This window comes from Acomys russatus, chromosome 2 (assembly GCF_903995435.1).
Source record: "Acomys russatus chromosome 2, mAcoRus1.1, whole genome shotgun sequence".
NCBI classification, from domain to species: domain Eukaryota; kingdom Metazoa; phylum Chordata; class Mammalia; order Rodentia; family Muridae; genus Acomys; species Acomys russatus.
Window position 1 is genome coordinate 19,792,000 of NC_067138.1, and position 26,847 is coordinate 19,818,846.

Here is a 26,847-nt window from a genome sequence, read left to right on the forward strand (position 1 = left end):
TGGACTCCTCAGAACTGCCAGGACAGGGCTTGGTCACTTCCAATACTCTGCTCACTTTAAATCAGCGCATGGGGTTGGTGGTTGTTGTTTAATTAAAGTTCTTTATCTTGGACACAAGCAAATCCTTATAGAAGGTGGGCCAATAGCCATAAACACATTAAAATGATGTTCAGAATCCCTACACATAGAAATTGGAAATTAAACAATAAAGATATCACTTCATATCCACTGGGATGGCTGAGAGAGACTGAGGAAGACAGACAGACAGACAGACAGACACAGAGGGGGCCACAGAGAGGTGGCACAGTGTACAAGTGCTTCTTGACAAGCACAGCGGGGGGGGGGGGCAGAGTTGGGATCTTCGGCAAGCATTATGGCCTCCCCAATCTCAGTGCTTAGGAAGCAGAAACAGGATCTCCAGAGCAAGCTGCCTAGCTAGACTAGCCGAGTCAGCGGAGTTCTGGGCTCAGGGAGAGAGATTCTGCCTCCATAAATAGTGATCAAAGAAGACACTTGATGTTGAGCTCTGAATTTATTTGCTTGGAACCAGTGATTTGGCTGCAGGTACAACTCCGTGGGGATATGCTTGGGTAGCATATATAAGGCTCCAACCTTCATCCTCAGCAACACAAAGAAGAAATCATTTTAAAGAATAAAATATAATATGCCCTTATTGGCCCTGTACTATAACTCATTTCAAGTCAGAGGTGAGAAAATAAATAACAATACATGCATATGACAGACATTTTCTTTACTAGGCAATGAAACAAAAAATAAAACATCTCTCATAAATTCATAACTTAGTCCATTAGAAAATATCTTATTCTGCAATCTGTCTGAGGCGCTTTTCCATCAACTTCATCATGTTGTGTTTCTGTATTTCTGTTTGGATGGAAAATTCCATAATAAACAATTAGAAAAATAATCCCAAGAAGAAGACTGAGAACTATGATTGCACTAATAGGGATGAAGTAGTCTGAATTAAAAATAAAGAGAGGGTAAACCCAAAACACAGCCAAGATGCCCAGGGTGCCTAACACCCTTACAGTGTAATAGCAAGACATTGGCCATCTGGTGTTCTGTCCCTTGATATTAAAAAATGTAAACACGAGGATGAATCCAACAACAACCCTATATAAGAATTCCATACCTGCAGAACTGCAAAACTGAGTTCGGTTTATAAGTGCCCATACGAATCCCATGATCCAAAGAAATGACAACAGAACCAAAGCAACCTTCACATCTAAAAACAGCAGAAGTACTACAGTCAGCATCCATGATAACAAGGTAAACAACTTGTAAAAGAGATACATGAGTTTGGGGCAGAGTCCACTGAGGAGTCGTTTATCAGGTAATGATTTCCTTAGAGCTATTTGAAAATCAACCGTTGACCAAGAAATAGCACAGCAGGAAACCATGATGACTGCATCTACAAAACAAAAAAAAAAAGGCGTGCTGGTTTAGAAACGGTAACAATATTATTGGTAATAGTAATAGAAAATTAGCATGTGCCATGCATGCTTTAGTGCTGTGGACACACAACAAAACATCAGGTGGTTTACTTATCTAATCCTTTGAGGGCAGGTTTTGATAGCCTCATATTGCATTAGGGGAGCTGAGGAAATATATTACTTGATTTTTATCATGCACTAGAATGTGAAGGAACTGAGACTTGAAACTAAAATTATCTGAAAGTTGGTATGCTAACCAACCGTACTCTACTGCTCCAGAATTACCTTGAATAGATTCAGTAAACAATACTTTGATTAAACAGTACAATTATCAGTCTAGGCTTCCCGTACTATTTGGTTTTGACCTTGTTCACATACTGAATTCACTGAGAGATGGCTTAATGGTGTATGAGACAGTTTAACAGAAAATTTAACATAGGTGTACACCATTAACAAAACCTTTTCTCATAACCTGCAGGCCCTTAGTCACATGAATAAATATATTCTGAAGTTCACAATGTCCTATAGGTTTGACACCTTTACCTATTTTGTTCCAGCAAACAGCAGAAGAAGTTCATCACTGTTCTGGAAATACAAGCCGTCATTACCTCACAGTCAAAGCAGGGAGTGGCTTAAAAGGCGAGTCAAATATATGAAAAGTCAAATGAAATAGTGGCAGAGACCACAGAACGTGAGTGACTCTGAGTGAGCAGCATCCAAGATCTGCACGTGCACAACCACATTTCCAGTCATGTCTCCTGATGAGGACAGGCTAGGAACACCGTTCTCCTCTCGATTTTGGCACAAACCAGTCCAGATTTGGACTAATTTTTTTCCTCTTGTTTTGTTAAAATATCACTCTCTCCTAAATTGTCCAGGGATTTTTTTTATATGTCTTTTTTTCTATGGATGCTTTGCCTGCACGTACCTGGTGTCCAGGAAGGCCAGAAGAGGCCACAGAACCTCCTGGATCTAGAGTTACAGGCGACTGTGGGTCTTCACACAGCTTCTAGAACCCTGCGCAAGAGCACTAAGTGCTCTTAACTGCTAAGCCATCTTTCTATCCCACGTGATTGATGGTTTTTATATTGGGGGGAGGGGTTTGTTTCGTTTTGTGAAACAGTCTCACTGTGTAGTCCAGGATGCTTTTGAACTCGCGTTAACCTGCCTTCCTCAGGCTCCTGGGTGCTAGACTTATGAGGGCTAGACTTATAAGTATACACCACCACGCCTGGCTTCGATCCCCTCCAAATTAACGCATCCACGTGGTTTTAAAAGTTCTGCTAGCCTTAAGGAAACCCAGCAGTCAGTTCCTGTTGTTCCCGACACTGAGCTGTAACGGCAGGAGGACATGCCTGTGAGCTCCACTAGCTGCCCCTCTGACGTGCACTAGCACGCTTCACAAAACACACAGCCTGAGTTAATCTGCAGGAGACACTGCTCACTTGACTTCTTTGCAGAAAAAGGAAATTTTAACGCATATAAACATGGCCTTCCTAAAATTTCCTCTCCCTCCAACAGCCCAAATGTGAAACAAAATGGTGTTTGGTAAAAGCCCTCAATGTTCACCTTATTACAACTCTGTAAATAGGAATTACTAGTTATGGAATCTGACACTGGAACTCATATAGAGATCACGACAAAATTGGACATCGCTTTTGGTAACACAGTCATTTTCTCCATATTAGTTCTGCCAAGCAAGGACCATGGGAAATCCTTCCATTATCTAGTACCTTCTTTGTTTTGCTTTGATTTTTTCCAATATCTTGAAGTTTTCATTGCACAGGTTTTCCTCTTCCTTAACAAGGTTTATTCCTAGGTGCTTCATTTCTCTAGTGTCTTTCTCTGTGAGGTCTTTGTTGTTTGTCTGAAGGCACTGGTTTTCGTATATTGATTATGTGTCCTGCAGCTTTACTGGAAGTACTTTATTAGGGCTGCAAGCTTTGTGATAGAGTCTGTGGAGCCTTGTAGTGTAGAATCATACAGTCTGCAAGTAGGGACAGTTCGACTTCTTCCTTTCACACTTTTATCCCTTTTATGTCTTTCTGTTGTCTTGTTTATCTGACTAGGACTTTGAGCTCTCTTCTGAGTAACAGAGATGAGAACAGAAGTCCTTGTCTCGTTCCTAATTTTAGAGGCGATGCTTTCAGTTTTAATGGTAGCATAATATTGGCTAGAGGTTTATTGCATATGGCCTTTACCATTTGGAGGAACGAGCCGTCCATTCTTAATCTCAAGACTTTTATCACAAAGGCATGTTGCACCTTTTAAAATCTTTTCTGCATCTCCTGTCCCTAAGTTTATTTATATAATATATTATATTTATGGAATTGAGTGTGTTAAACTAACCTAGTATCTCTGAAATGAAGCTCATTTAGCCATGATGTATGATATTCTACCACATTTTTACATTTGGAATAATTTTTATGATCATCAAATAACATCCAAAAACATTAAAAAGATGAAAAAATTTCATTCATCTTTCAACTAGTAGTAGAAGCCATACTTAACATTTTGGCACACTTTCATTCAAATTTCTTTCTTTCTTCTAGTCATTTGTATCCTTAAGAATATGCTGATGGAAAACCTCATAAACAGTTTCGATTAAGTTTGATCTTATAAATGCTTATGCGTTAAGTTTTCTTTGTAAAGACTCTTCTAAGAGTTATATGTTTTATTCTAAATGCCTACAGAAACTTATTTACCAAGTTCTCTGTTGCTAAATAATATTTCCTCCCCCCCCCCACTATTTTTAATTAACTTTCTTCAAATTCTTCCCTTAAGAAAAAAAAAAGAACAAGCTGGGCGGTGGTGACGCACACCTTTAATCCCAGCACTCAGGAGGCAGAGGCAAGCACTCTCTGTGAGTTTGAGACCAGTTTGGTCTACAAAGAGAGTTCCAGGACACCCAAGACTACACAGAGAAACCCCGTGGAGGGAGAGGGAGAGAGAGAGAGAGAGAGAGAGAGAGAGAGAGAGAGAGAGAGAGAGAGAGAGAGAGAGAGATATGAAACAAAGAAACAAAGAAAAGTGGAAACCCAGAAGTCATATCCATTTGATAACCATTTGCAAATGAAAATTTAGTTTTCTCCAAGGGAGTCTCAGTGGGGAACCAAAGCACTCTTAGTGTAGGTCACATACCCAGCAGTAAATGGTAGATGCCAGCAGAAAATGAACTTAAGGTTATCTTTGGAGGTTCCTTGTTTTATAAAGCATGTGTCGGGTTTTTTCTTTTTCTCTTTTTAACTTTTGACTTTTATCTATTTGTTTGTTTATTACGCTATAGGTCCTTTGTATATATATTATGGCTTCTGGTTTTGTATTTTTATGGTATCACTGTGTATGCAAACTAGTGGGTTTCTGTGCCTATATCTGCATCTCGTCTCCTTTCTTGGACTCTTTTCCTTCTGTTTGTTTATTTTATACTATTCCAATTTGTTTGGGGTTTTATGTTATCTTATTAATTATTATCCCTTAGGATAATATCAGGATATATTGTTTGAAAATATATATTTTTTTAAATAAAAAATATCAACTGAAAAAAGAAAAACAGCTACAATAAGGACAGCATTATAACAGAAAGATGCAAAAGTTAACTTGTCACATCATTTAATAGTCAAATATTCTAAAATACAGCCTAAATTAATATAAATATCAGAGTGGCTGGTAAGCTGTGGTTTATCTGTCATTTGTAGCACGCTGTGTGTGCTAAGAAGGATGGGGAAAGCCAGTTGCTATTTTCTTGGTCTTAAGGGAAAAGATAAAAGAAAAGACAGCATACATTTTCCAGGCTCTCTGGAGGACAGCAGTAGTCCCCCACTGGACAGACAGAGAAGGAACGTGAAGAACAGAGAGAGAGATTATAGCTAGACACATTTCTTGGTAATCGAAACACGTTGTGAACTTCATTTCAAAAGGTGGTTTTTAGGAATTAAAGATTTTTAAAACAATGCTAAGATTTCCGTAGTTACGATAGGATCTTGGTGGCACACATGTAGCCCAGAGCATTAAGAAAGACTTACACTGACTTAAATTTGCCTGGCCATACTGCAGGAAGGCATAGAGTTGGAGGATGAGTTGTGGGCACCCTTCCAGGTAGGTCTCAAACAGCCTGAGCATGCTCAAGTCAGTGGCTGTGTCGATAGCTTCTTTGTGAGGATCCGTCTGTTCCTCCACGACATTGCTTGTCCTGTGGCTATGTTTGAAAGCCACATGGTAACCTTGTCTCAAGGCAAACCAAAACCTGTAAAGTAAACATGAGCATTTCTCTTCAGTCATACACTTTTAGACATTAAATTCATTTAAAATAACATGTAAGAGATAAAATACATATTTATGAGACATGGATGCTTCAAAACATGTGCACGTTCAATGTTTAAATCAAGTTAAACATAACACCTCAAATATTTGTTACTTTTTATAATGAAGATTTACAAAAAGAATTGTTCTAGGGTTTTGAAATACATATAATATTATCCACAGGCATCCTACCATACAATAGACCTTATTACTTTTCTTCTCTTACTATTATTCAGCACCTATTGATCGACTCAATGCAGTTAAACATTTTGTGGCCTATTCTTCTGGGGAGAGAGCGAGAGAGAGAGGTAATGTGTAAGTACAGAATTTTTCCACACATATTCTCCAGTATATCTCCTTATCATCAGTTCACAGGCTTCACTGAGATTTGGACATCATGAAATGTAAGTGTCTGTGTGATGCATCTACTAAGTACAGATGATTATACCTCATTTTCACAATAATCATGAGATAGTTAGGAGCTTTTTTCATTTCACAATTGGAAAAACTAAGGCTGCAGACAGTAAAACAATTCACTGACACTTATATGGAGAGCAGTAGGCCAACCTAAAGTCCAAACCCAGATTCTGGAATTCCTGATGACTGCAGTCCAAAAGACAAGCTCCAATTTAGTGCTTATTGGTTTATCTTAACCTCAGCACAGAACATTTCCTTTCAGAATGTGAAGGCTGAAGAGGAGACTGAATCTTTCTCATTTTTAATTTATCAAAGCATTAATACCAACTGACAAGGGGACTCTGGGCATTTTCATAGTAAAGATATTTAAAACAAAAAACAAAAATCTCAAAGACATTTAAAGAATACATGTTCTTTCTTTCTTCTAAAATAACTTAATTAAATACTCTTCCTGCTGCCTGCTGATCTGGATGTAGCACTCCACATCACGTCTACCTGTGTACCACCATACTGATAATGGACTAAATTTCTGAACTGTAAACCAGCCCCAATTAAATGGTTTCTTTTATAAGAGGTGCCTTGGCCATAGTGTCTCTTCACAGCAATAGAACAGTGGCTAAGACCACCTCACTAGGCTTTAACCTGCCAGGACCTCAATAGTCTCTAGAACTGTGAGATATAAATTACTTTAGCTTAAAAGCCACCTGGTCTGTGGTATGTTTTAAATGTACGTATTGAGCTAAGGTAATAGCTCAATAGAAACCAAACTAAAGCACAGAGAGAAAAATAAGAGTGTGGGTACCTATGAGATGAACTTCAAAACACTGTGCAGAATTTTAAATAGCAGAAGAAAAGGAGACTAAAAGAGGAAAATCAACTTGACAAAATATTTATGAAAATATATTTTCCACATGATCAAAAATAGCAATTTGCAGATCCAATAAGTTTAATGAGTCTAAGCAGAAAGAATATAAATAAAGCCACCCAGGGCCACATCCTTGTTAACTGCTGGGAGTCCAGTATAGAGAAGATAGGTCTTCTACACAGGAAAGCAATGAGAATGCTGCTGATTTCTAAGGTAAGCCAGAAAAAAGAAAAAAACATTATCAGTATTACACTGAATAGAAATAGATTAAACACCCCACCTAAAAGAGGCTGACAGATTTTGGTTTTTTTTTTTTTAAGGGGGGGGCACGGCAGGAAAAATAGTTCAAAGATTCAAATCACTGGCAGACTTCCCCCTCGCCCGCCCCCCCACCCACCCCCCCACCCCCCCCTCACCCCCCACCCCCCCGCCACTCACTGCCGTCTGTAACTCCAGTTACAGGGAATCCAACACCTGATGGCCTCTACCGGAGAGCTGTGCATGTAGAACATAGACATAATGCAGGCAAAACACTCACACACATAAAACAAAAACAAATAAATCTTTTTAAGATGATGCGAATCTATGTGACTAGCACATAAAACACAAATAGTTTCAAAGAAAATCTCTGATCTCCAAGACGAAACAGACTAGGGAAGGAGTAAGCAGGATGAGGAGGAAGTGCCCTACTGCTGTCAGAATTGACTCTCCGTGGTAGCACAGCTGCCCAGGTCTGCATCCCCAGCCCAGAGATGCACCAGGTCTGCATCCCCAGCCCAGAGACGCACCAGGTCTGCATCCCCAGCCCAGAGATGCACCAGGTCTGCATCCCCAGCCAAAGACGCACCAGGTCTGCATCCCCAGCCCAGAGATGCACCAGGTCTGCATGCCCAGCCCAGAGACGCACCAGGTCTGCATCCCCAGCCCAGAGACGCACCAGGTCTGCATCCCCAGCCCAGAGACGCACCAGCTCTGCATCCCCACCCCAGAGACGCACCAGGTCTGCATCCCCAGCCCAGAGACGCACCAGGTCTGCATCCCCAGCCCAGAGACGCACCAGGTCTGCATCCCGCCCCAGAGACGCACCAGGTCTGCATCCCCGCCCCAGAGACGCACTGTACTTAGATGCAATAGGCACACACACACACCTGATAAACGATACTCGGCAGCGTTCCTTACATCTGCCAACACAAACACTATTTAGTCTTATTTTTTAAGAAAATGATCCCACAATTCAGGAAATATCAAGTTTTCTATACAAACCTGTGGATTTAATAAAGTGCTCTAACTTTTTTTGCTTACTTCTCACTATTTGTCTCCATAGTCTGACGTGTTCTAGACTAAGGAATTAAAAAGTAAAGATTAGAAGATGAAGGGACTTTTGTTACATGTCCTTCACTAATGGCCAACAGAATTCAGTGGATTTTCTTTCTCTACTTCATTTAATTGTTTACCGAGGATTGTTTAAGGCAAATGTGTTGATTAATCTCTACCACATTGGACTTTTTGATCCCCACCCTCCCCAACGACCACAATGCATTATTATTAGTTTCCTGCGGACGTTCTCAAGTTCTTTATGTGCATACAAGCAGATATAAGCATTGACCCCTTTCACAACCTTTGTCATCAAACGATCACAGCATGCGACTGCAGCACGTACCATGTCTTAACACCTGACTTTTTCCTCTCAGTATTATTCATTTGTTTTAATAGCAATGCAGCTTGCTGCTGCATAGATATACCATGACTCTATCAGTGGAAATTAAACTTGTATTTAACTACTACAATGTTACAATTAAATATTTGTACACATGTGTACGCATGTGGGCAAATACAGTAAAAGGGACTTTATTATACAAAAATACATATTGTAGTATACTTACTTGCAAAATGGTCAAACTACCCTCTACAGAGACTCCAAAATCCACATTTTGATCAATAAATTATAAAACTATCTATATATATTATCACTAGGATTTTTGCCAATCTGATAAATTACAAATATTCAATGTAGTTTTTACATTTTTATTATGAATGAAGTTAACCATCTTTTAGACGATTGATAAACCATTTATACTTCTGTATGTATGGCTATGCTTCTTTTTTCTCTCTCTCTTTATTTTCCTATCAAGTAGACCATCTTTTACTTTCCTCCTCTGCCACCCTCACCGATGTGGTGCTGGGGACAGAATCTGGAGTCTTCTGTCTGATGGGTGAGCATTTTCCTACTGGCCCACATGCCTAAAATTCAGGCTATAAATTCAAATGTTTTTCCTAATGTCCCTCTTCTTTGTGCTTTTGGTTGTTTGTTGTTACTGTAGTCTACTGGAAAGTGCTTTGGTTTATGGTTGAATCTACACTACCTTTCTGGAAATTTAAACACCATCCTGAAAGCATCAAGATGCTGAGCCACAGGCTTTCCCCATTCTAAGAATATAAAGGAATTCTCTCATTTTTCTTAGTTCTTTTATACTTTAGCACATATTGAATATTTTTTCAACAAAGTGTATCCTGTTGTCTGGTTTCCTACCTAGAAATACAGCCCCTAAAGTGCCATTGACCTTTATCAATTCCAAATGAATCCAAACCTTTCCTGTCTCCTTCTACATACGCTTTCCTCTGGGACTAGTCCCCCCTAAACCTCAGGAACCAAGTCAGAACTGTACACGTTTCATTCTGCACTCTTTCTTTTAAATTCCCACCACAGAATCCCACTCAGCTCTGCTTTTCTAGTCCCAAAGTCCAAACTCTTCCACACACCTCCCACAAACCAGTCCCCAAATGCTATCAGCCACACACCCAGGTTTATCAGAGATGTGGCCACATTTCTAGGACAACTTTCCTATATTAACTGGTTTTCCTCACTGTTGTGACTAAACACCTGAAAAGGCAACTTATTAAAGGAAGAGTTTATTTTGTCAAACAGCTTAGGGGTGCAACCCATCACAGTAGGAAAGGCATCAAGACAGGATCATAAAGCAGCTGGCCACATAGGAGCCACAGTCCAGAAGCAGAGATCCATGGATGCTGGTGCCTGGCTTGCATTCTCCTGTTTGTTCATACAGGATTCCAATGCATGGAACTCTGCCACTCATCTTCCCATCTCAACTAAGCCAAGCTATATGCTCTCCCACAGACATGCAAGGGGCGTCCTCCCTGATGCTCTAAATGTCATCAAGTTGACAATGAAGGTTATCCATGACAACCTTCCATACCCATGGCCTTACAGAAAGACAAAGGAATAGACTAGAAGAGTCAAAATTAAACCCACAGAGGTACAGCCATAGGACTCCTGACAAAGTCACACACCCAAGAGAAAAGAACCTCTTCAGCAAGCAGTGCTGGGAACCAGATATCTGCATGAAGATGGTTAAATGAGATCTTTATCTCTTACCCCACATAAAAGTGCATTCACGATAGATAATCATGTAAGACATGAAACCTGTGACATTTATTAAAACGTAGGGCAAACATTTCCATATATGGACACGGGCAAGGACTTTCTGAAAAGGACTCCATCAGCTCATGAAATACTTAAAAGGAATGAGAAACACGATTCCATGAGATGAAAAGCTTCTCTGCCATGAAGGAAACAATTACTAGGGTGAAAAGACAGCATGCAGGAGGAGGGTCTTTGCCAGATACTGACTGATCTTAGAGGAGACTAAAATCTAGAACCTACAAAGAACTCAAATAACTAAAAACCAAAACAACCGATCATCTGTCTTCGTTAGTGTTTCCATTGCTGTGAAGAGTCACCATGACCACAGCAACTCTTACAAAAGAAAACATTTAGCTGGGGCTGGCTTACAGTTCAGAGGGTTAGTCCATTATCATCATGGTGGGAAGCATGGCAGTGTGCAGGCAGACACGGTGCTGGAGAAGCAGATGAGAGTCCTATATCTGGATCCTCAGGCAGCAGGAAGGAAGAGTGAGCTACTGGGCCTGGGTTGGGTTTCTAAAGCCTCAAAGCCCGCCCCTAGTGACACACACACTCTCCAATGAGGCCATATCTCCTAATAGTGCCACTTCTTATGGTCCAAGCATTCAAACACATAATTCTATAGGAGATATACCTAGTCAAACCACCACATTATTTAATTAATAATTGGTCAAATGTATTAACTAGAGAGTTCTCAAAAGAAGTACAAAAGGCCGATAAGTATATGCAACTCAAAACTCACAGAGATTCCATCTCAAACCAGTCAGAAAGGCTACTGTCTTTAAAATAAAAACTAAATATGTTGGTGAAGATACTAGGGTAAATGAACATTTACAGAGTACGGTAAATAATTAAATCACTGTAGCCACTAAGTAAACCATTATGGAGCGCTCTCAAAACATTAATGATTAAACAACCACAACAGTCCAGATGCTTATTAACAAACAAATGGGTAAAGAAAATGTAGGGGTCTGAAGACAAGGCTCAGTGGGTAAGAGCACTTGCTATTTGGATCCTAGCACCCATATACGAAACCAAGCATGACCAAGTGAGTGCCTGTAGCCCCAGGGGTATGGGTGACGGAGATAGAAGACTCACTATCGCTTCCTTACTTCCGGTCTGGATTCAGGTGCGGGAAGAAATTCTGTCTGGAGGTACTAAGGTGAAAGGGAAGAGCAGTATCTTCTTCTGGCCGTGCACGCATGCACAGGTGTGTGCAGCTGCTCACATGTGCAAAGGCACATACAACACACATATAAGCAACACACACACACACACACACGAAAATGTGATACGTATTAACAATGGCATTTTAGTCAGTCATAAAGAATGACATTGTACTATTTGCATGAAAATAGATGGAACTGGAGACCATAATGTAAGCAAAAGAAACCAAACTCTAGAAAGAAAACTGTTATATTTTGCCTACTACACCAAATCCTGGATATGTATGACAAGAAGGTGGAGGAAGTACTATTCAAGGGGAGGAAGAGTTAAAAGGTGAAAAGGATGGAAAGAAAAAAGATGTAAAAACTAGGAGAGAGGCAAGCATCACACATGGTTTCCTATATATGGAAAGCCAAACCTGTAAGAGTCATGAAAACAGAAATAAGACAATTTTGGTAGAAGAAAGAGATGAGGAAGAGGGACAAGAGAGGATAACAAAGGGGAGAATGCGTGTGAGCACAGCACAGTGATATGCGTGTGTAAAAATGTCCTGAGGAAGCGTACTACATTGACTGCTAATGAAAAGATTAACATAAAAATAAACGTCTTCAAGTGTAACTCATGTCTTTTGATTAGTTTAACTGCATAACTTTTATTGCTTATATGTGCCACACAGTAAATCTTACCTAAATATATCTACTTGCGTGTCAGCACTAACCGCTACACCATTCCTTTTCACCTAATTGAAAGTGTGAACTTCCAGGACTAAAAGTAAGTACTGTTTTTTCAGCTCCCCTAAAGCCAGTAAACTCCTTTCTAATTGCATGTTTTGTCTCTCTTAAACAAAGCAACATGTTCTATTAAATCAAGAACCTGTATTAATGAATCTGGAAAATCCTGGCACTCCAGCAGTGACTCATAGAAATAGCAATACCAAAGAGCAAGTGACCTTTGCGCTATCTTCAAATAAAGAACCTTTGTACCTTTACTCATTTGATTACTCAGCTTCAAAAAATGGTCATGTCTGTTTGGATTAAAGAGTAACAACGTTGGTTACTCTCACACTCAGTCCTGTAGCAGCCAGTTTGTAGAAGGCCCTCCGCCCACCCCCAGCTCCATTCACTGAAAACTCCACCTCTTAGTGCTGACCCAGACTGACCCTGTCCCTTCCATGCCTGTCTCTCATCCTTTGTCCTGTGACTTGTCCTTTGTCCTCCTGCAGCCTTTGTTCTATGTTAGCCTGCCTGCAAGAGCCCCTCCCCCCACCACAGGTCTAGTCCCTGGGAACTGCTCTTGGTGTTGACCCGGTCTCCAGCCCCTCTCACTTCAGTTCTTTTCTGTCACCACCAACTTACCAAGGCAATCTCTACCAGGAACCAGACAGCTACGACATTTGCCTAGGATTCAGAGAAGGTAACTGAAGACGGGAACACCCACCCAACAATAACAAAAGCAAATATCAACACCAAGAAACACCTCAAACATCATAACTCAAGACACTTAGACTTGAGTGCAAAAACATAAACATGAACAGCCGTGATAAGATGTCTCTCCGAGAAGGCAGTAGCCGTATTACTGCAGGCCCTGAGAAATGCCGTCTAGCTGAAATACAAGACAAGGACTTCAAAATAGTAATTATGAATATGTTCAAGGAGCTTAGCAAGACTATGAATAAATTCCTTAATGAAGTCTGTGAAAACACAGATAACTGAATAAAAAAATAAAATCAATTCACAAAGAAAGAGAATCATGGGGCTGGAGAGATGGCTCAGTGGTTAAGAGCACTGCCTGCTCTTCCGAAGGACCTGGGTTCAATTCCCAGCACCCACATGGCAACTCACAACTGTCTGTAACTCCAAGATCTGACACCCTCACACCAATGTACATAGATTAAAGTTAAATAAAAATATAAAAAAAAAAAAAAAAAAAAAAAAAAAAAAAAAAAAAAAAAAAAAAAAGAAAGAGAATCATTAAAGAAAACCAAACAAATAAAACCAGAAATAAAAATGTCAGGATTTCAAGCAAAAACCCCAGAGGGAATCTTGCCAACTGTGGTGGTCTGAATAGGAGTGGCCTGCATAGGCTCACACATTTGAACGCTGGGTCAACAGGGAGTACTTCAGAGGGATTACGAAATGTTGCTTTGTTGAAGGAAATGTTTTACTTTGGAGTGGGCTTTGGAGTTTTAAAAGCCCAAGCCAGGCCCACTTCTCTCTCTCTCTGTCTCTCTGTCTCTCTCTCTCTCTCTCTCTCTCTCTCTCTCTCTCTCTCTCTCTCTCTTTCAGCTACCTTGTCTGCCTGCGTCCCACCATGCTTCCTGTCATGAAGACAACAAGCCTCTGAAGCTGTAAGGCAGCCCCAGCTAAGTGCTTTCCTTTACAAGAGTTGTCATGGCCATGGTGTCCCTTTTCAGCAATGGAATACTGGCTAAGACACCAACAAACTACAAGACACAGAAGAGAGAATCTTGTGTGTTGAAAGCAAGTCAGAGGACATTGAGAGCTCAGTAAAAGAAAATAGTAAATCTAGAAGAAAATGCAGGTTCAAAAGATCCAGGGGGTGGAAAAGCAGATCCAGGAAGTCTAGGACATTATGAAAAGAGCAAAGACATGAATAAAGGAGTAAAGTAAGAAGTAGCTCGGGTCAAAAGAAAGCATTTTTAACAAAACAATAGAAGAAAATTTCCCCAAACTGAAGAAGGAGGTCACGATTAAGGTACAAGAAATATACATAACACCAAATAGACAGGAACAGAAAGGAAAGTTCCCGTGACACATAATAATCAACACACTAGATGTACAGAACAACCACGGCAACAAAGAGGATATTAAAAACTCTAAGGGAAAAAAAACGAGTGATATATAAAGGCTGAACTATTAGAATAACACCTGGCTTCTCAAAAGCCATAAGGACCTGTAAAGAGGTTCTACAGATTCTGAGACACCCCAGGTGGTAGCTGACACTACTACAGTCACCAGAACTATCAACCACAATGACACAGAGAGAGAAGAACATTCCAAGTAAAACCAAATTTAAGCAATATCCAGCTATCAATCCAGTGCTACAGACAGCACTAAAAAGAAAACCACAGTCTGATGAGGATAACAACACCCAAGAAGAAGAACTGATAAATGTCAGGACAGAAATAAAAACAAGGAGAAAACATATGCACACAACAGCAAAATAGCAGGAATCAATAAACAAGACTCATTGATAATGCCCAATATTAGCAGTCTCAGTTCCTCAAACAAAAGACACAGATTAACAGACTGGATTAGAGAACAGGAGTTATCCTTCTGCTACATCCAAAAAATAAACCTTAGCACCAAGAACAGACATCAACTCTGGGGGTAAGGATGGAGAAAGGTATTCCAGGTAAATGGACTCAGGAAACAAGCAGGCATAGCCATATTAATAGACAAAATAGCCTTCAAACAAAAAGTAATCAAAAGAGATAGGGAAGGACACTACATACTCATTAATGGAAAAAATCACCAAGAGGATAATTTGATGATAAACATGGGGCACTCAAGTTCATAAAAGAAACACTGCTACAGCTTTAATCACACATGCACCCTCACACGCTGATAGCCAGGGACTTCAATACCTCACTCCTGCCAATAGAGACGTCATCAAGACAAAAACTATTGAAGATAACTGACATCATAAATCAAATTGACTTAACAGATATTACAGAACACTTCATCCAAACACAAAAGCATACAGCTTCTTTCAGTACCCCATGGAACTTCAAATTGAACACATCGAAAAGATTATCAACCATAGCCTTCATCCCAGAGATACAGGAATGGTCAGCATACTTGAATCAGTAAATATAATCTGCTACATGAACAGACTGAAAGGTCAAGTAATACGATCATCTCATTAGATGCAGAAAAGGCCTTTGACAAAAACCCAACACCCCTTCATGATTGACAAGCACAAAAAACAAAAAAGCTGCACCAGGAAAATTTTCCAGCTGATAAACACTTTCAGCAAAGTAGCAAGATGTAGATTTAACACACACACACACACACACCCCACCACCACCAACACCAACAACAAAACCTCAGTGCCTTCCTGAGAAAGCTGAGAAAGAAATCAGAGAAGCAGTAAATTTTGCAATAGCCTCAAAATATGTGTGTATCTTAGGATAACATTGCTGGAACAAGTAAAAGACTTTATAATAAAAACTTTAGAACAGTGAATAAAGGATTGAAGAAGACATCACAAAATAGAAAGATCTTCCATGTTCATGGATTGGTAGGATTAGTATTGTGAAAAGGACCATTCTACCAAATGCAGTCTACAGAGTCACCACGTTCCCAATCAAAATTATAGTACAATTTTTCACAGAAACTAAATAATATTCAACTTTATATAGAAATTCACAAACACACACACACACACACACACACACACACACACACACACACACTCATTCAAGGATAGCTAAGAGAGTCCCGAATAATAAAATAATGTCTGCAAGTGTCACCATCTGAGATTTCAAGGTATACTACAGAACTATATGTAATAAAAACAACATGGTATTGGGATAGAAACAGACATAATGATCAATAGAATGAAACTGAAGACAGAAATATAAATCCAAAGACCTATGAACACTTGATTTTTGACAAAGAAGCCAAAAAGGCACACTGAAGGGAAAACAGCATCTTAAACAAACGGTGCTGATCAAACAAGATGGCATGCAGAAAATGCAAATAGACCCATACATGTCACTCTGAACAAAACTCAACTATAAATGGATCAAGAACCTACACTTAAGAACAGATACCCTGGCCGGGCACGGTGGCGCATGCCTTTAATCCCAGCACTCAGGAAGCAGAGGCAGGCAGACAGATCTAGGCCAAAACAAAAAACAAAAAAGCTGCACCAGGAAATTCTAGGTGAGTTCTAGGCCAGCCTGGTCTACAAAGTGAGTCCAGGACAGCCAAGGATACACAGAGAAACCCTGTCTCGAAAAACAAAAAAAAAAAAACAAAAAAGAAGGAGGAGGAGAAGAAGAAGCTCTGAATCTGATAGAAAAGAACATGAGAAATAGTCTTGAACTCACTTGTACAGGGAAAGTCTTTCTGAACAGGACACAGCACAGGTGCTATATCCAACAACTAATCTCTGTGCAGCAAATATTGGCCATCATCATTCAGGCTACTGAAAGGGGAGAGGTCTCTACAAATTGCATACACCTACTAGAGGGTTAGGATAAAAAATTATAGAGAAATAAAAAACTAGCCATCAAGAAAACAAATAACCAAATTTAAAAATAAGGTACAGAACTAAGCAGAGTTCTCAAAAGATGAAACACAATGGCTGAGAAACACATAGTGACATGTTTAGCAGTCTTAGCCATCAGGGGCTTTGAGAATTCCTTTTTCTCCAGTCCGAATGGCCAATATCACTAGAACAAATGACAGCACATGCCGGTGAGGATGTGGGAAAAGAGAAATTCCCCTCCATTGCTGGTGGGAGTGCAAATTTGTACAGTCACTATGGAAATCAGGAGTGTGGCAGTTCCTAGGGAAGCTGGGCATAGATCAGTGTAGAGATCCAGCTGGACCACTCTTGGGAATGTATGCAAAGGATGCTTCATCCTGCATCAGAGGTATTTAACCCTCTCATTCAAACCACTGCAGGAGGCAATGGGGGGGGGGTGACGGAGGAAGAAGGGTCTATTGATGAATCCAGAAAAAGCCTAAGAGTTCAGCAATGACTTACATAAAACTAATGGTTAAGAACCAAGTAATATTTGTTCTACTTGCAAAGAGGGAACCTTGAGATTTGACTATCTAAATTTAAAATTGGACCTTCTGCTTGGATAAAATAACAATGCTGAGGATTAAACATATGCACTCACCTTGTAAAAACTCCTCCTTGCAAGCAATGAAGTAGAAGAAAATGTTCACTTTCTTGTCCTGCTTTCTTTAAGTCAGCCTTCAACCATGAATAGCTAAAGCATTGCACTATCAATGTTCCACAAAGCACAAAGCTTAATGTTAAAACGCCAAAATCATATTGTCCATCATGGAAATACCTAACAGATAGGAGGATGTCTGCAACTAAATCAGTTACATAGATTATAATGCCAAAAACTGACATCATAAAATTGCATTTGGTGTATCTCATTGTGAATGACTATGGTTCTTGGATAGCTACTCTTTTTCAGATACAAAAATAAGAAAAATGCCAGGATGGATATTAGTTTTTCTTTCAGTTTAGCTCTGACACTTGCTGTCTACTCTCTTGAGTCTACATAGAGAAAAGAGTGTGGAGCTTTTGTTCAGAGTGTTTATCTAATATCCATAAGGTCCCATATTCAGTCCCTACCACCAAAAATAAATAAACAGGTATTTTGAAATTGGAACACTAAAACAAAAGTGAATAATTTTAAAGTTCTTTTTTTTAAAAATCTACTGTAGATGCAGTGAAACCAGAAGGCTTTGCTGTATCTTCTCCCTCATCATGATCTTCATTAGACAGTGATGCCTAAAACAAAAAACAAAACATGTTTCTAACTCTTAAATGTAAATCTTGGCCCAAGATTTTGTCAAGACCCTGTGTTTGTAAACAGAGCATATTTGAGCTAAATATGCTTCTTACACTTAGAAAAGTCAAGAAATATAATTACTAGCTGATATTGTCATCAAACTCAAGTACTTAGAATTTTAAGCTCTGTCTTCTCAAAAAGATTTTATTATAGGACCATTTATATTTGCCAAATAACATGCAAACAACCCAAATAGTACCTGGTTCCAAATCCCACCACAGAGCCCCAGTAGCAAAGGCAGCACACCCCTGGCTCAAATACACACACATGTATACCAACACGTCAGACTAGAGAACCCAGAAATAAGCCCACATAGCCACAGCAGGCAGGTCCTTCACAGGTACCAAAAACAGACGCGAGGGGAAAGGCAACCTATTAAAACAAAAGGTGCTGAGGGGTCTGGATGTCCACACACAGAAGAATAAAATTAGATTCCTATTTCTCACCTTGTGCAAGAATCAATTAAAAATGAATTAAAGGACTTAATGTAAGTAAGACATGAAACTTTGAAATAAATAGAAGTTAGGAGAAAAAAATCAAAATACAGACGCAGGCAAGGGCTTTCTGCAAAGGACTCCAAAGGCTTGGAGCTGAGCGAACCTGAGAAGCATCTACACAGAAAGGGAAACAGCCACTAGAGTGAAGATTCTCCATGAAGAATGGCAGAAAAGCCTGTGTCACTTACTAGGGATTAATACCTAGATTCTATTTTTTTAAATCTAGAAAAATTAAACACTAAACCAACAAAGCATATAAACAAGGGACAAATAAAGTGAGCAGATAGTTCTCAAAGGGTTAAATAAAACTAGTCATAAACATATTTTCTAGGTTCAACACCCTTTGCAATTATAGAAACATTCATTAAAATCACATTGACGGGCTAGAGATGTCTCTCAGCTAGTGAGAGCATGCACTGCTGTCCCAGCAAAGGACCTGAGTTTGATTCCCAGCACCCACATCAGGCAACTGACAACTGCTTGTCAACTTCAGTTCCAGGGATCTGACTTCTGGACACTATGGGTACATATTCATATATGTGTAAACCTAAAACCCCCTACACACACACACACACACACATATATAATTAAAAATAAAGACTAGATCTTAAATAAATAACTACATTGAGATTCCATCTCATTTAATTACAATGTTTTTTTAAAAAATCACTAAATACCCAAACAACAAATAATATTGGTGAGGATGTGCCAAAAAAAAAAAAAAAAAAAAGGCTTTTATACTATTAGTGTCCATATAACTTTCTGTGATCACTATGGAAACCAGTGTGGAAGCTCCTCATCTAGATGCCAGCAGAGATGTCTACTAACGAGGGAGTGGGCAAAGAGAATGTGGAGTCACTATAGAGTATTATTTAGCCATTTGCAAGAAAATGAGTGAAATTGAAGTTTATAGTGTTAAATACAAGCAGCCTCAGGAGAGACAAATACATCATGCTTTCTCTCATGTGCAGAGTCCGGACTTTAAAACAATACTGGAAAGCAAAAGGAATACTATTAGGAGAGGGAGAAGGCCCATAGGATAGGGAGGGGAAGTGGTTATGGGAGGCGAATCAGATCGAATTGCATGACACACATACATAAGGATAAACTAAGGAAAGCCATTGCTCATTGCTTTAAAATATACAAATAAGATTATTAAAAAAGTATCAAGATATAGCTGGGCGTGGTGGCACACACCTTTAATCCCAGCACTTGGGAGGCAGAGGCAGGTGGATCACTGTAAGTTCAAGGCCAGCCTGGTCTACATAGCCAGGACAACCAAGGCTACACAGAGAAACACTGTCTCCAAAAATCAGAAATCAAAAAAAAAAAAAAAAAAAGTATCAAGATACATTTAACAACAGTACAATAACTGAAAACTCTTAATGTGCACTTGACGCAGAAATACCATACAGGGTGCCAGCCTAGGGTTATTTTTATAACTAGGAACAGAGATATGTACTCTTTTATAATAATAAAAACAGGAGGCTGCCTAAAGGAGAGGCCTGGTTCAAAAAACTATGATACATATTTATAGTCAAATGATGCAATCTTAAAGAATTCTAAGTAACTTCATTTGCGATGATCTCAGAAGATCTCTAAGGCATATTTAGTGAACACAATGAGTGTGAGAAAGATAAATGCTAATTATGCTTTTTAACTGTATGTGGAGAGAGAAGGGAGGTGAGCATGGGAGGAGCATGCAACTTCAGTCACTGGTCACTGCCTTTTATGCTTCCGTGTTGTTTGAGCTTTTCTAGGATGCATACATGTACTTGTGTGATATTTGAAGAGTAAAACAGGAATAAATAACAAGAGCAAATTGGGTTACTAGAGAAAATGTTCGCTCTACCTCTGAGCTAAAATTAGCAAAAGTGCCTGCCTGAAGCTGAGCTAAATGTGGTTAACTGCCCCAACTTAGTTCTTACAATAAATGTAGGCTGCACCTACTGCTATGAGCCCTACCGTATAAATGTGATGAATGCAATCTCAGAGCGAGACTGATAGGACTCAAGCACTTTTATGTTCTTTCCTAATTACCAGTAGTTCACCAAACAAATGGACAAAAATTCCAGGTTTCTGTCTGCTACTCTTTGGCTCAGATTTGAGAATACTGTATTGTATGAACTGCAGCATTCTTACAATATCTATAAAGTTTACTGCTCTTACAGTAACAGTGATTTAATTATAGAAAACAAACATTTTGAACATTTTTATGCTTTCGTTCCCTAGCATGTAACTATCAAGTCCATGTATCTTTGGATTTTGTTGTGTTCACATGCTTGATTTTTAAAAGTATTATTTGAGTTACATTTTTAAAAAAAATAGAAGCTGGGCGTCGTGGCACACGCAGGCCTGTAATCCCAGCAGTTGGGAGGCAGAGGCAGGTGGACCATTGTGAGTTCGGGGCCAGCCTGGCCTACAAAGCGAGTCCATGACAGCCAGGGCTGTTACAAAGAGAAACCCTGTTTCAAAAACAAAACAAAACAAAAAAAGAGATAAGTGACTTTTGGCTTTGGGTTAGGGAAGAAGCACTAAAATGTCATTGACCATTTCTGCCATTTTGTGTTCTGTAACTACACAAGACGCACACCCAGCCCTGACAACTGTAAAGTGCTATCGACTCCGAAAACTTCTGAAGGTGCTCATTGCCCTGCAGTGCCAAATAGTCAGCCAAGCACATCCATCTTATCACTATACACATCTTCCTTCATTTTTAATAAAGGGTAAAACTATATGTCTACTAAAAATTGTCATAAAATGAGTTTTCTTTATAATTTAGTGTCAGTAAATGTCAGTAAGTGATTTCAATTGCCTTGATGCATAAAGCTGTTGGGATAATCTGATTTATTTTGATGCTAATTACTACCTGTTGCCTCTGATTTACATTTTGCTTAATAAAAAGCCATCCCACCTGGGCAGGGCAAAGGAGATAGGTGGGGCTAGGAAAGAGGAAGGAATTCTGGGAAAAAGAAAGACCGCCACCAGGAGAAGGTGAGAGACCTGAACGGAGGAAAGGAAAGCTGCCATGGGTTAGCTGGAGGAGAAGCATGTGGCTGGCGTGGATGGAGAATCCAGCCCAGATGAAGAACATGAGCAAGTATATGGGATTATAGATGGGAGGTAGCTTGATAGAAGTTACTAGAAGCAGATGACATGAGATTGAGGCAGGGATCCCATGCCTGACCCACTTTGGGAGGTAGTTTAGAGGACTGATATTTTCTGTGCCCCAGGTTAACTAAGGCTATTTTAAAATATAACAAGCGTCGGTGTCTTGATTGATTGCTAGCCAGGCCTACAGATAATACAGATAATTTTAAAAGCAATATAAAGCTGCATAAAATTTTCACAGATCACAAGTGGAAAAGCTGAAGAAGCTTTGCCTTATTGGATTGTTATACAGGTTAAGAAAGACAACCCACACAGCCACAGAGCCCACACAGCACTCAAGACGTGGCCCTTGGTTTGCTGTCTGCCTGGTTGTCTGACCATAAGCAGCTGAGTTTACCTCGACCCTGGCTTACTTTTATTTAACAAGAATTGAAAGGTTCTTTTTCAAAGTGTCCCATGGTGTGACCTCAGAGTTTTTGGAACACTGTAGGAAAATGTTTAAGTGTTGACTGTGGTTTGACCTGAGAAATGAACATTTCCCAGGACTGGTCAGGAAAATGTTTAAGTGTTGACTGTGGTTTGACCTGAGAAATGAACATTTCCCAGGATTGGTCTCCTTCATCAAGCTCTACCGTAGGCTTTACATTAAATTTGTCCCCTCAACATTTATATATTGAATCCCTAATTTCCAAGTTTGACCATATTGGGAGATGGGAACTTTAAGGAGAAATCAACATATCACCAGCTTCTGGGGGTGGTGGGTGCAATAAGACCAGTCACCTTAGAAGGGCTGGCAGTGCTGCTCAGGGTAGAGAAAACTTGCCTAGCTCCGCCTTTGATCCTCAGTGTCCCAAAGGGGCAGCTCAGGGGTGGGGAGGAGAGACACCAGAGAAAGGGCCATGTTAGGATATAGTAAGGAACCGCCACCTGCAACGGGAGGAGAGAGACCTTCTCCAGAAACCACCCCTGCGGCAGTCGATCTTAGACTTCAGTCTCTAAAACTGTGATAGAACAGATCATGCTCCTGTGCTCCCAACAGTCCCTGCTGCTCTACGATTGGCTCACTACTCTCTATAACGAACACTTGGTGCTCTGAAAGCCCACAAGGGAAAGGGTTACAAAATGCATACATGCAAACTAGTACCTACTGTTTCATATTATTTTACCACTTACAAGCATTTTGTTGAAGAGTCTACAGAATAATGCTAGGAGGCATTGTACTCTACTTATGGAACAAGAGTAAAATTCTTTAATTCACTTACCGCCTCTTCCAGCAAAACTATAACCAGGAGATTTCAGAATATTAAACCCAAAATGCAATCGTTGAACTGAAATTTCACGTAGGATTTCTAATATCTGTAGCTTACTCAGAGTTATAGGCTATTACACCTAAGTAGTCTCTGTGTATATTTGTCAGCCCATCCATAAAGAGAATCCCCTTTGCCTGACATCATTAAGGAAAACCCCAGAAAATTTTTCATTAACATTTTACAACTTAGAGTCATTTCCAAGAAACAGAAACTGTATCATTATCAGAATATTAGACTTAATAGATTCGTTAACATAGCAATGTCCACATTCTTGATTCTGTCAGAGAGAACATAATTCCAACAGGAAGTAAATCTACACAGCAAGCTGATAAACAATGTAGCCATCATGCAGACATCCCACGACTCTCTGAATGCAGAGTTCTATAACTTGTATTACAGATAGTTCGTCTTTACCTCCACAGTTGATCACTATTCCGATACCACCCGAGTGAAAGTGACAGCACCTATAAAATGTGGCTTCTACTTATGGACCTAATAGAATAGCCCGGTGAATTTCATTAAGAGATCAGCCCAGCTGTGTAGCTAGCTGGCTGCCAGCCAAAATATATAACCTTTGCCCCAGTGCATGATCATTCTGCAATAAAGCAGACATTTAAATAAAATAAAATAAAACTAAAAAAGTTTCGCTTACAACCAAACTCAATTCAGGTAAAACTAGACTTACTTGTGACAAATGTAAAAAGGCTTCTTCAATTCAATGTCCTTTCTTCAAAATCTTCACCTTATGAATTTTATTTTTTGACTGAACACACGGATATAGAGTGCACAGTTGTTTAGGATCAAGTACTAAAGGGAAACCAAAGTCACCTGTTAGTCACACGGAGCACTCTAATCTGTTGATAAGATTCTGTACAACGCAATGACAGTGCACCTTGTAAGCCTGGTAGAGAGAAATAGCATGCTTCCTCTTTATGTTTAAACTTCAAGGTTTAACATGGTTATCATTTAATATTAAGAAAATATAGGAACAAATCTAACCAACGAATTAAAATAAAATGAACACATAGACACTGGAGGGTGGAGAGAGAGTGAGCATGCTTGTGGAGAGACAGATCTAACTGTGAAAATGGTGATATTGCCAAAAATGATCTACAAATTCAATGTACTCCCATCTGATGCCCAATGACTTCTTCACAGAATTAGGCAAAAGTCCTAAAATTCACACATAAGCACAAAAGGCAACACGTAGTTAAAGCAAACAGAACCATGCTGGAGGTATCACAATATCCAATCTCAAATAAAGTCACAGAGACATAATAGTCTACAGTGTGGTGAGGGCAGAAAAACAGGCATGCAGACCAGTGAGCAAAATAGATAGCCTAGAAGCAAAGCCACAGTTATGGCTTAAACGTGGAGAAAAGACAGTCTCCTTAACAATGTGCTGAGCCGGGCACTGAGGCATACATCTTTAAACCCAGTACTCAGAAGACTAAGGCAGGCGATCTCTGCATTTGAGGTCAGCCTGGTCCAAAGAGTGAGTGCCAGAACAGCCAGAGCTACACAGAGAAACCCTGTCTTGAACAAACAAAACAAACAAAAAACCATGGTGTTGAGAAAACCAGGTTTCCACAAGTAGATAAATGAAACAGTTAAGTCTCAAACTCTGAAACTCTGGGACTAATGACTGAGGTGCCTATTTAACATTATCAAAGTGGGCATGACCACCAGGCTCTCCCAGCATCCCTCAGTCCCAAACTGTTAGCAGCAGGCTGGCATACCCCACCCTCTACCCTCAGCCCTTCCCCCTGAGGCTCTTCCCTGTATAATCCAGCCCTTTGGTTTACCTGTGCTCTTCTGTACCTTTGGCCTTCTGACTGCCTGCCGCACCTGGTTTCCTCTCTTCCCTCTCCGTTCCCCTCCCCCTCTCCCCACACTGCTCAGCTCAGTCCAGTCATGTCCACTCTGGACTCTCCCTAATGTCCCTGCCTCTGCTTATGCTCTCCTACAAACCTATAATAAACTTTCCCCTCCACCATACACTCCAGGGGGTTTGATCCAGTTTGTTTTCTCTGCCAGTTAAAGAATTAAAGGGCAGGAAACTTTGAAGCACAACAGGTGGCAGCAGACAGACCTCGAACTTTGAACTTCACAGCCAGAGCCAGCAGTTGGAGAAAGGTGTTGATTGGGGGGGGGGGGGTGAGAAACACACTGAGCAGCACACACTGAGCAAAGACCCTCTGCAAAGCAGAGCGGAGACTCAGACAACCAGTCTCCCCTTGAGGGTGTGGGCTTGAAAGCCTCTCAGCGGCTTTCCTCCCTGAGTGCAGGGTTGGTCAGTTTGAACACAAATAGGATGGTTGAACCACTGGTCCAGAACTGTGTGTGACAAGTCCTGATACAGCCTTGAACTTGTAGAGCCAGTCCATCAGCGGGGGGTCCTGCTGGTCTCAAGAAAGGAAGATGACATAGGGGAGGGGAGTAAGGGGAAAATGGGAGGGAGGGAGGAATGGGAGGATACAAGGAATGGGATAACCACTGAGATGTAATATGAATAAAATTTTTAAAATGCAAAAAATGAATAAAAAGAGATTAAAGAAATAAAGAAATTAAAAAGAAAAAAAGAAAAAGAAAAGAAAGAAAAATGAGGAAGGAGCTGGCCATCTTGGAAATTTACCATCTTTGTTCCCTAGCCATCTAGCCATGGCCCCTCTCCCTGTCTGTCTGCCTCCCAGGAAGTCTGTCTAACTCCTAATAGCATAGCAAAAAGGCACATTAACACGCACCATGTGGAAAAGGACAGCTGTATTGGAATGTCCTCCACAGATGCTCCCCACCCAGCCTGCTCAGCCTCAGTTGCACGCCTTGCTACCCTGTAGCCAAGACCATGTAATCATACCGCCCAACTCATCGTTGGTTATGTCAGTGAAAAGTGGTGTGTGACAGACTTTTCCTGGGAAGACACAGCAGCACTGCCCAAAGCAACAATTGTATCATCAATGTCCAACTTGGTGATGTTAGGATCCTGCTTCAGTCTGCCTACCTGTGATGTCATTGCTTACCTGCCACGGGAGTGTGGCCCTAGCCAGGGCCATATAAAAGGATAGATGCTCCGTGAGGTCTCTCTCTCTCTGTACTCTCTCCTCTTACTCTTCCTGTCTCTGTCTCTCTCTGGGGTACCCCTCCCCTTTTCCTTCTCTCCCCATGCTTATTTAATAAACCTAATATAACATAATATCTGGTGCTGTCTATGTATCATTATCTTAGTCTCATATACAAAAGATAAATCAATGAACTTTTTTTTTTTTTAAACTGGGGTTACCGGCCACGCATGGTGGTGCACGCCTTTAATGCCAGCGCTCAGGAGGCAGAGGCAGGCGGATCACTGTGAGTTCAAGGCCAGGACAGCCAGGACTGTTACACAGAGAAACCCTGTCTCAAAAACCCTAACAACAAAACAAAACAAAGCAAAACCTAGGGCTACCAACAGGAGTATGGGATGACTCAAAGGCAGCTGCACTCCCAGACAGCCCACCCCAATGTGGGGATGACTCTGACCTGACACACTGCACAAAAAGATGGACTTTGGAGCTGTGTGCAAGCACTGTGGGGAGCGGCAGTGATGCTGGGTCTTTCAGCAGTCGGCCTCCACAAGTGCTGTGAATAAATCCTGATGGGATAAGAACCTGACTTAAATGATTTTGATGGGTACTCTCAGGGCATATTGGGCATCACCCAAAAAACAACAACAACAAAAAACAA

General features: G+C 40.3%; 1 protein-coding gene across 3 annotated transcripts; it reads right to left on the minus strand.

The window, feature by feature from the left end:
- Window positions 1-607: 607 nt before the first annotated feature.
- On the minus strand, window positions 608-25,196 carry Xkr9 (XK related 9). Of its 3 annotated transcripts, XM_051158891.1 has the most exons (6): window positions 24,933-25,196; window positions 23,813-23,934; window positions 23,542-23,722; window positions 17,520-18,148; window positions 5,474-5,694; window positions 608-1,429 (listed from the first exon to the last, which is right to left on the minus strand). In XM_051158891.1, exons 4-6 carry the CDS (start codon window positions 17,786-17,788, stop codon window positions 801-803), a joined length of 1,119 nt encoding a protein of 372 aa, XP_051014848.1. In that variant the 5' UTR covers window positions 17,789-18,148; window positions 23,542-23,722; window positions 23,813-23,934; window positions 24,933-25,196; the 3' UTR covers window positions 608-800. The 3 variants fall into 3 exon arrangements, with proteins under 3 accessions (XP_051014848.1, XP_051014840.1, XP_051014856.1); XM_051158883.1 differs by lacking the exon at window positions 24,933-25,196 and having other exon boundaries at window positions 23,813-24,058; XM_051158899.1 differs by lacking the exons at window positions 23,542-23,722; window positions 24,933-25,196 and having other exon boundaries at window positions 23,813-24,058.
- Window positions 25,197-26,847: the final 1,651 nt, after the last annotated feature.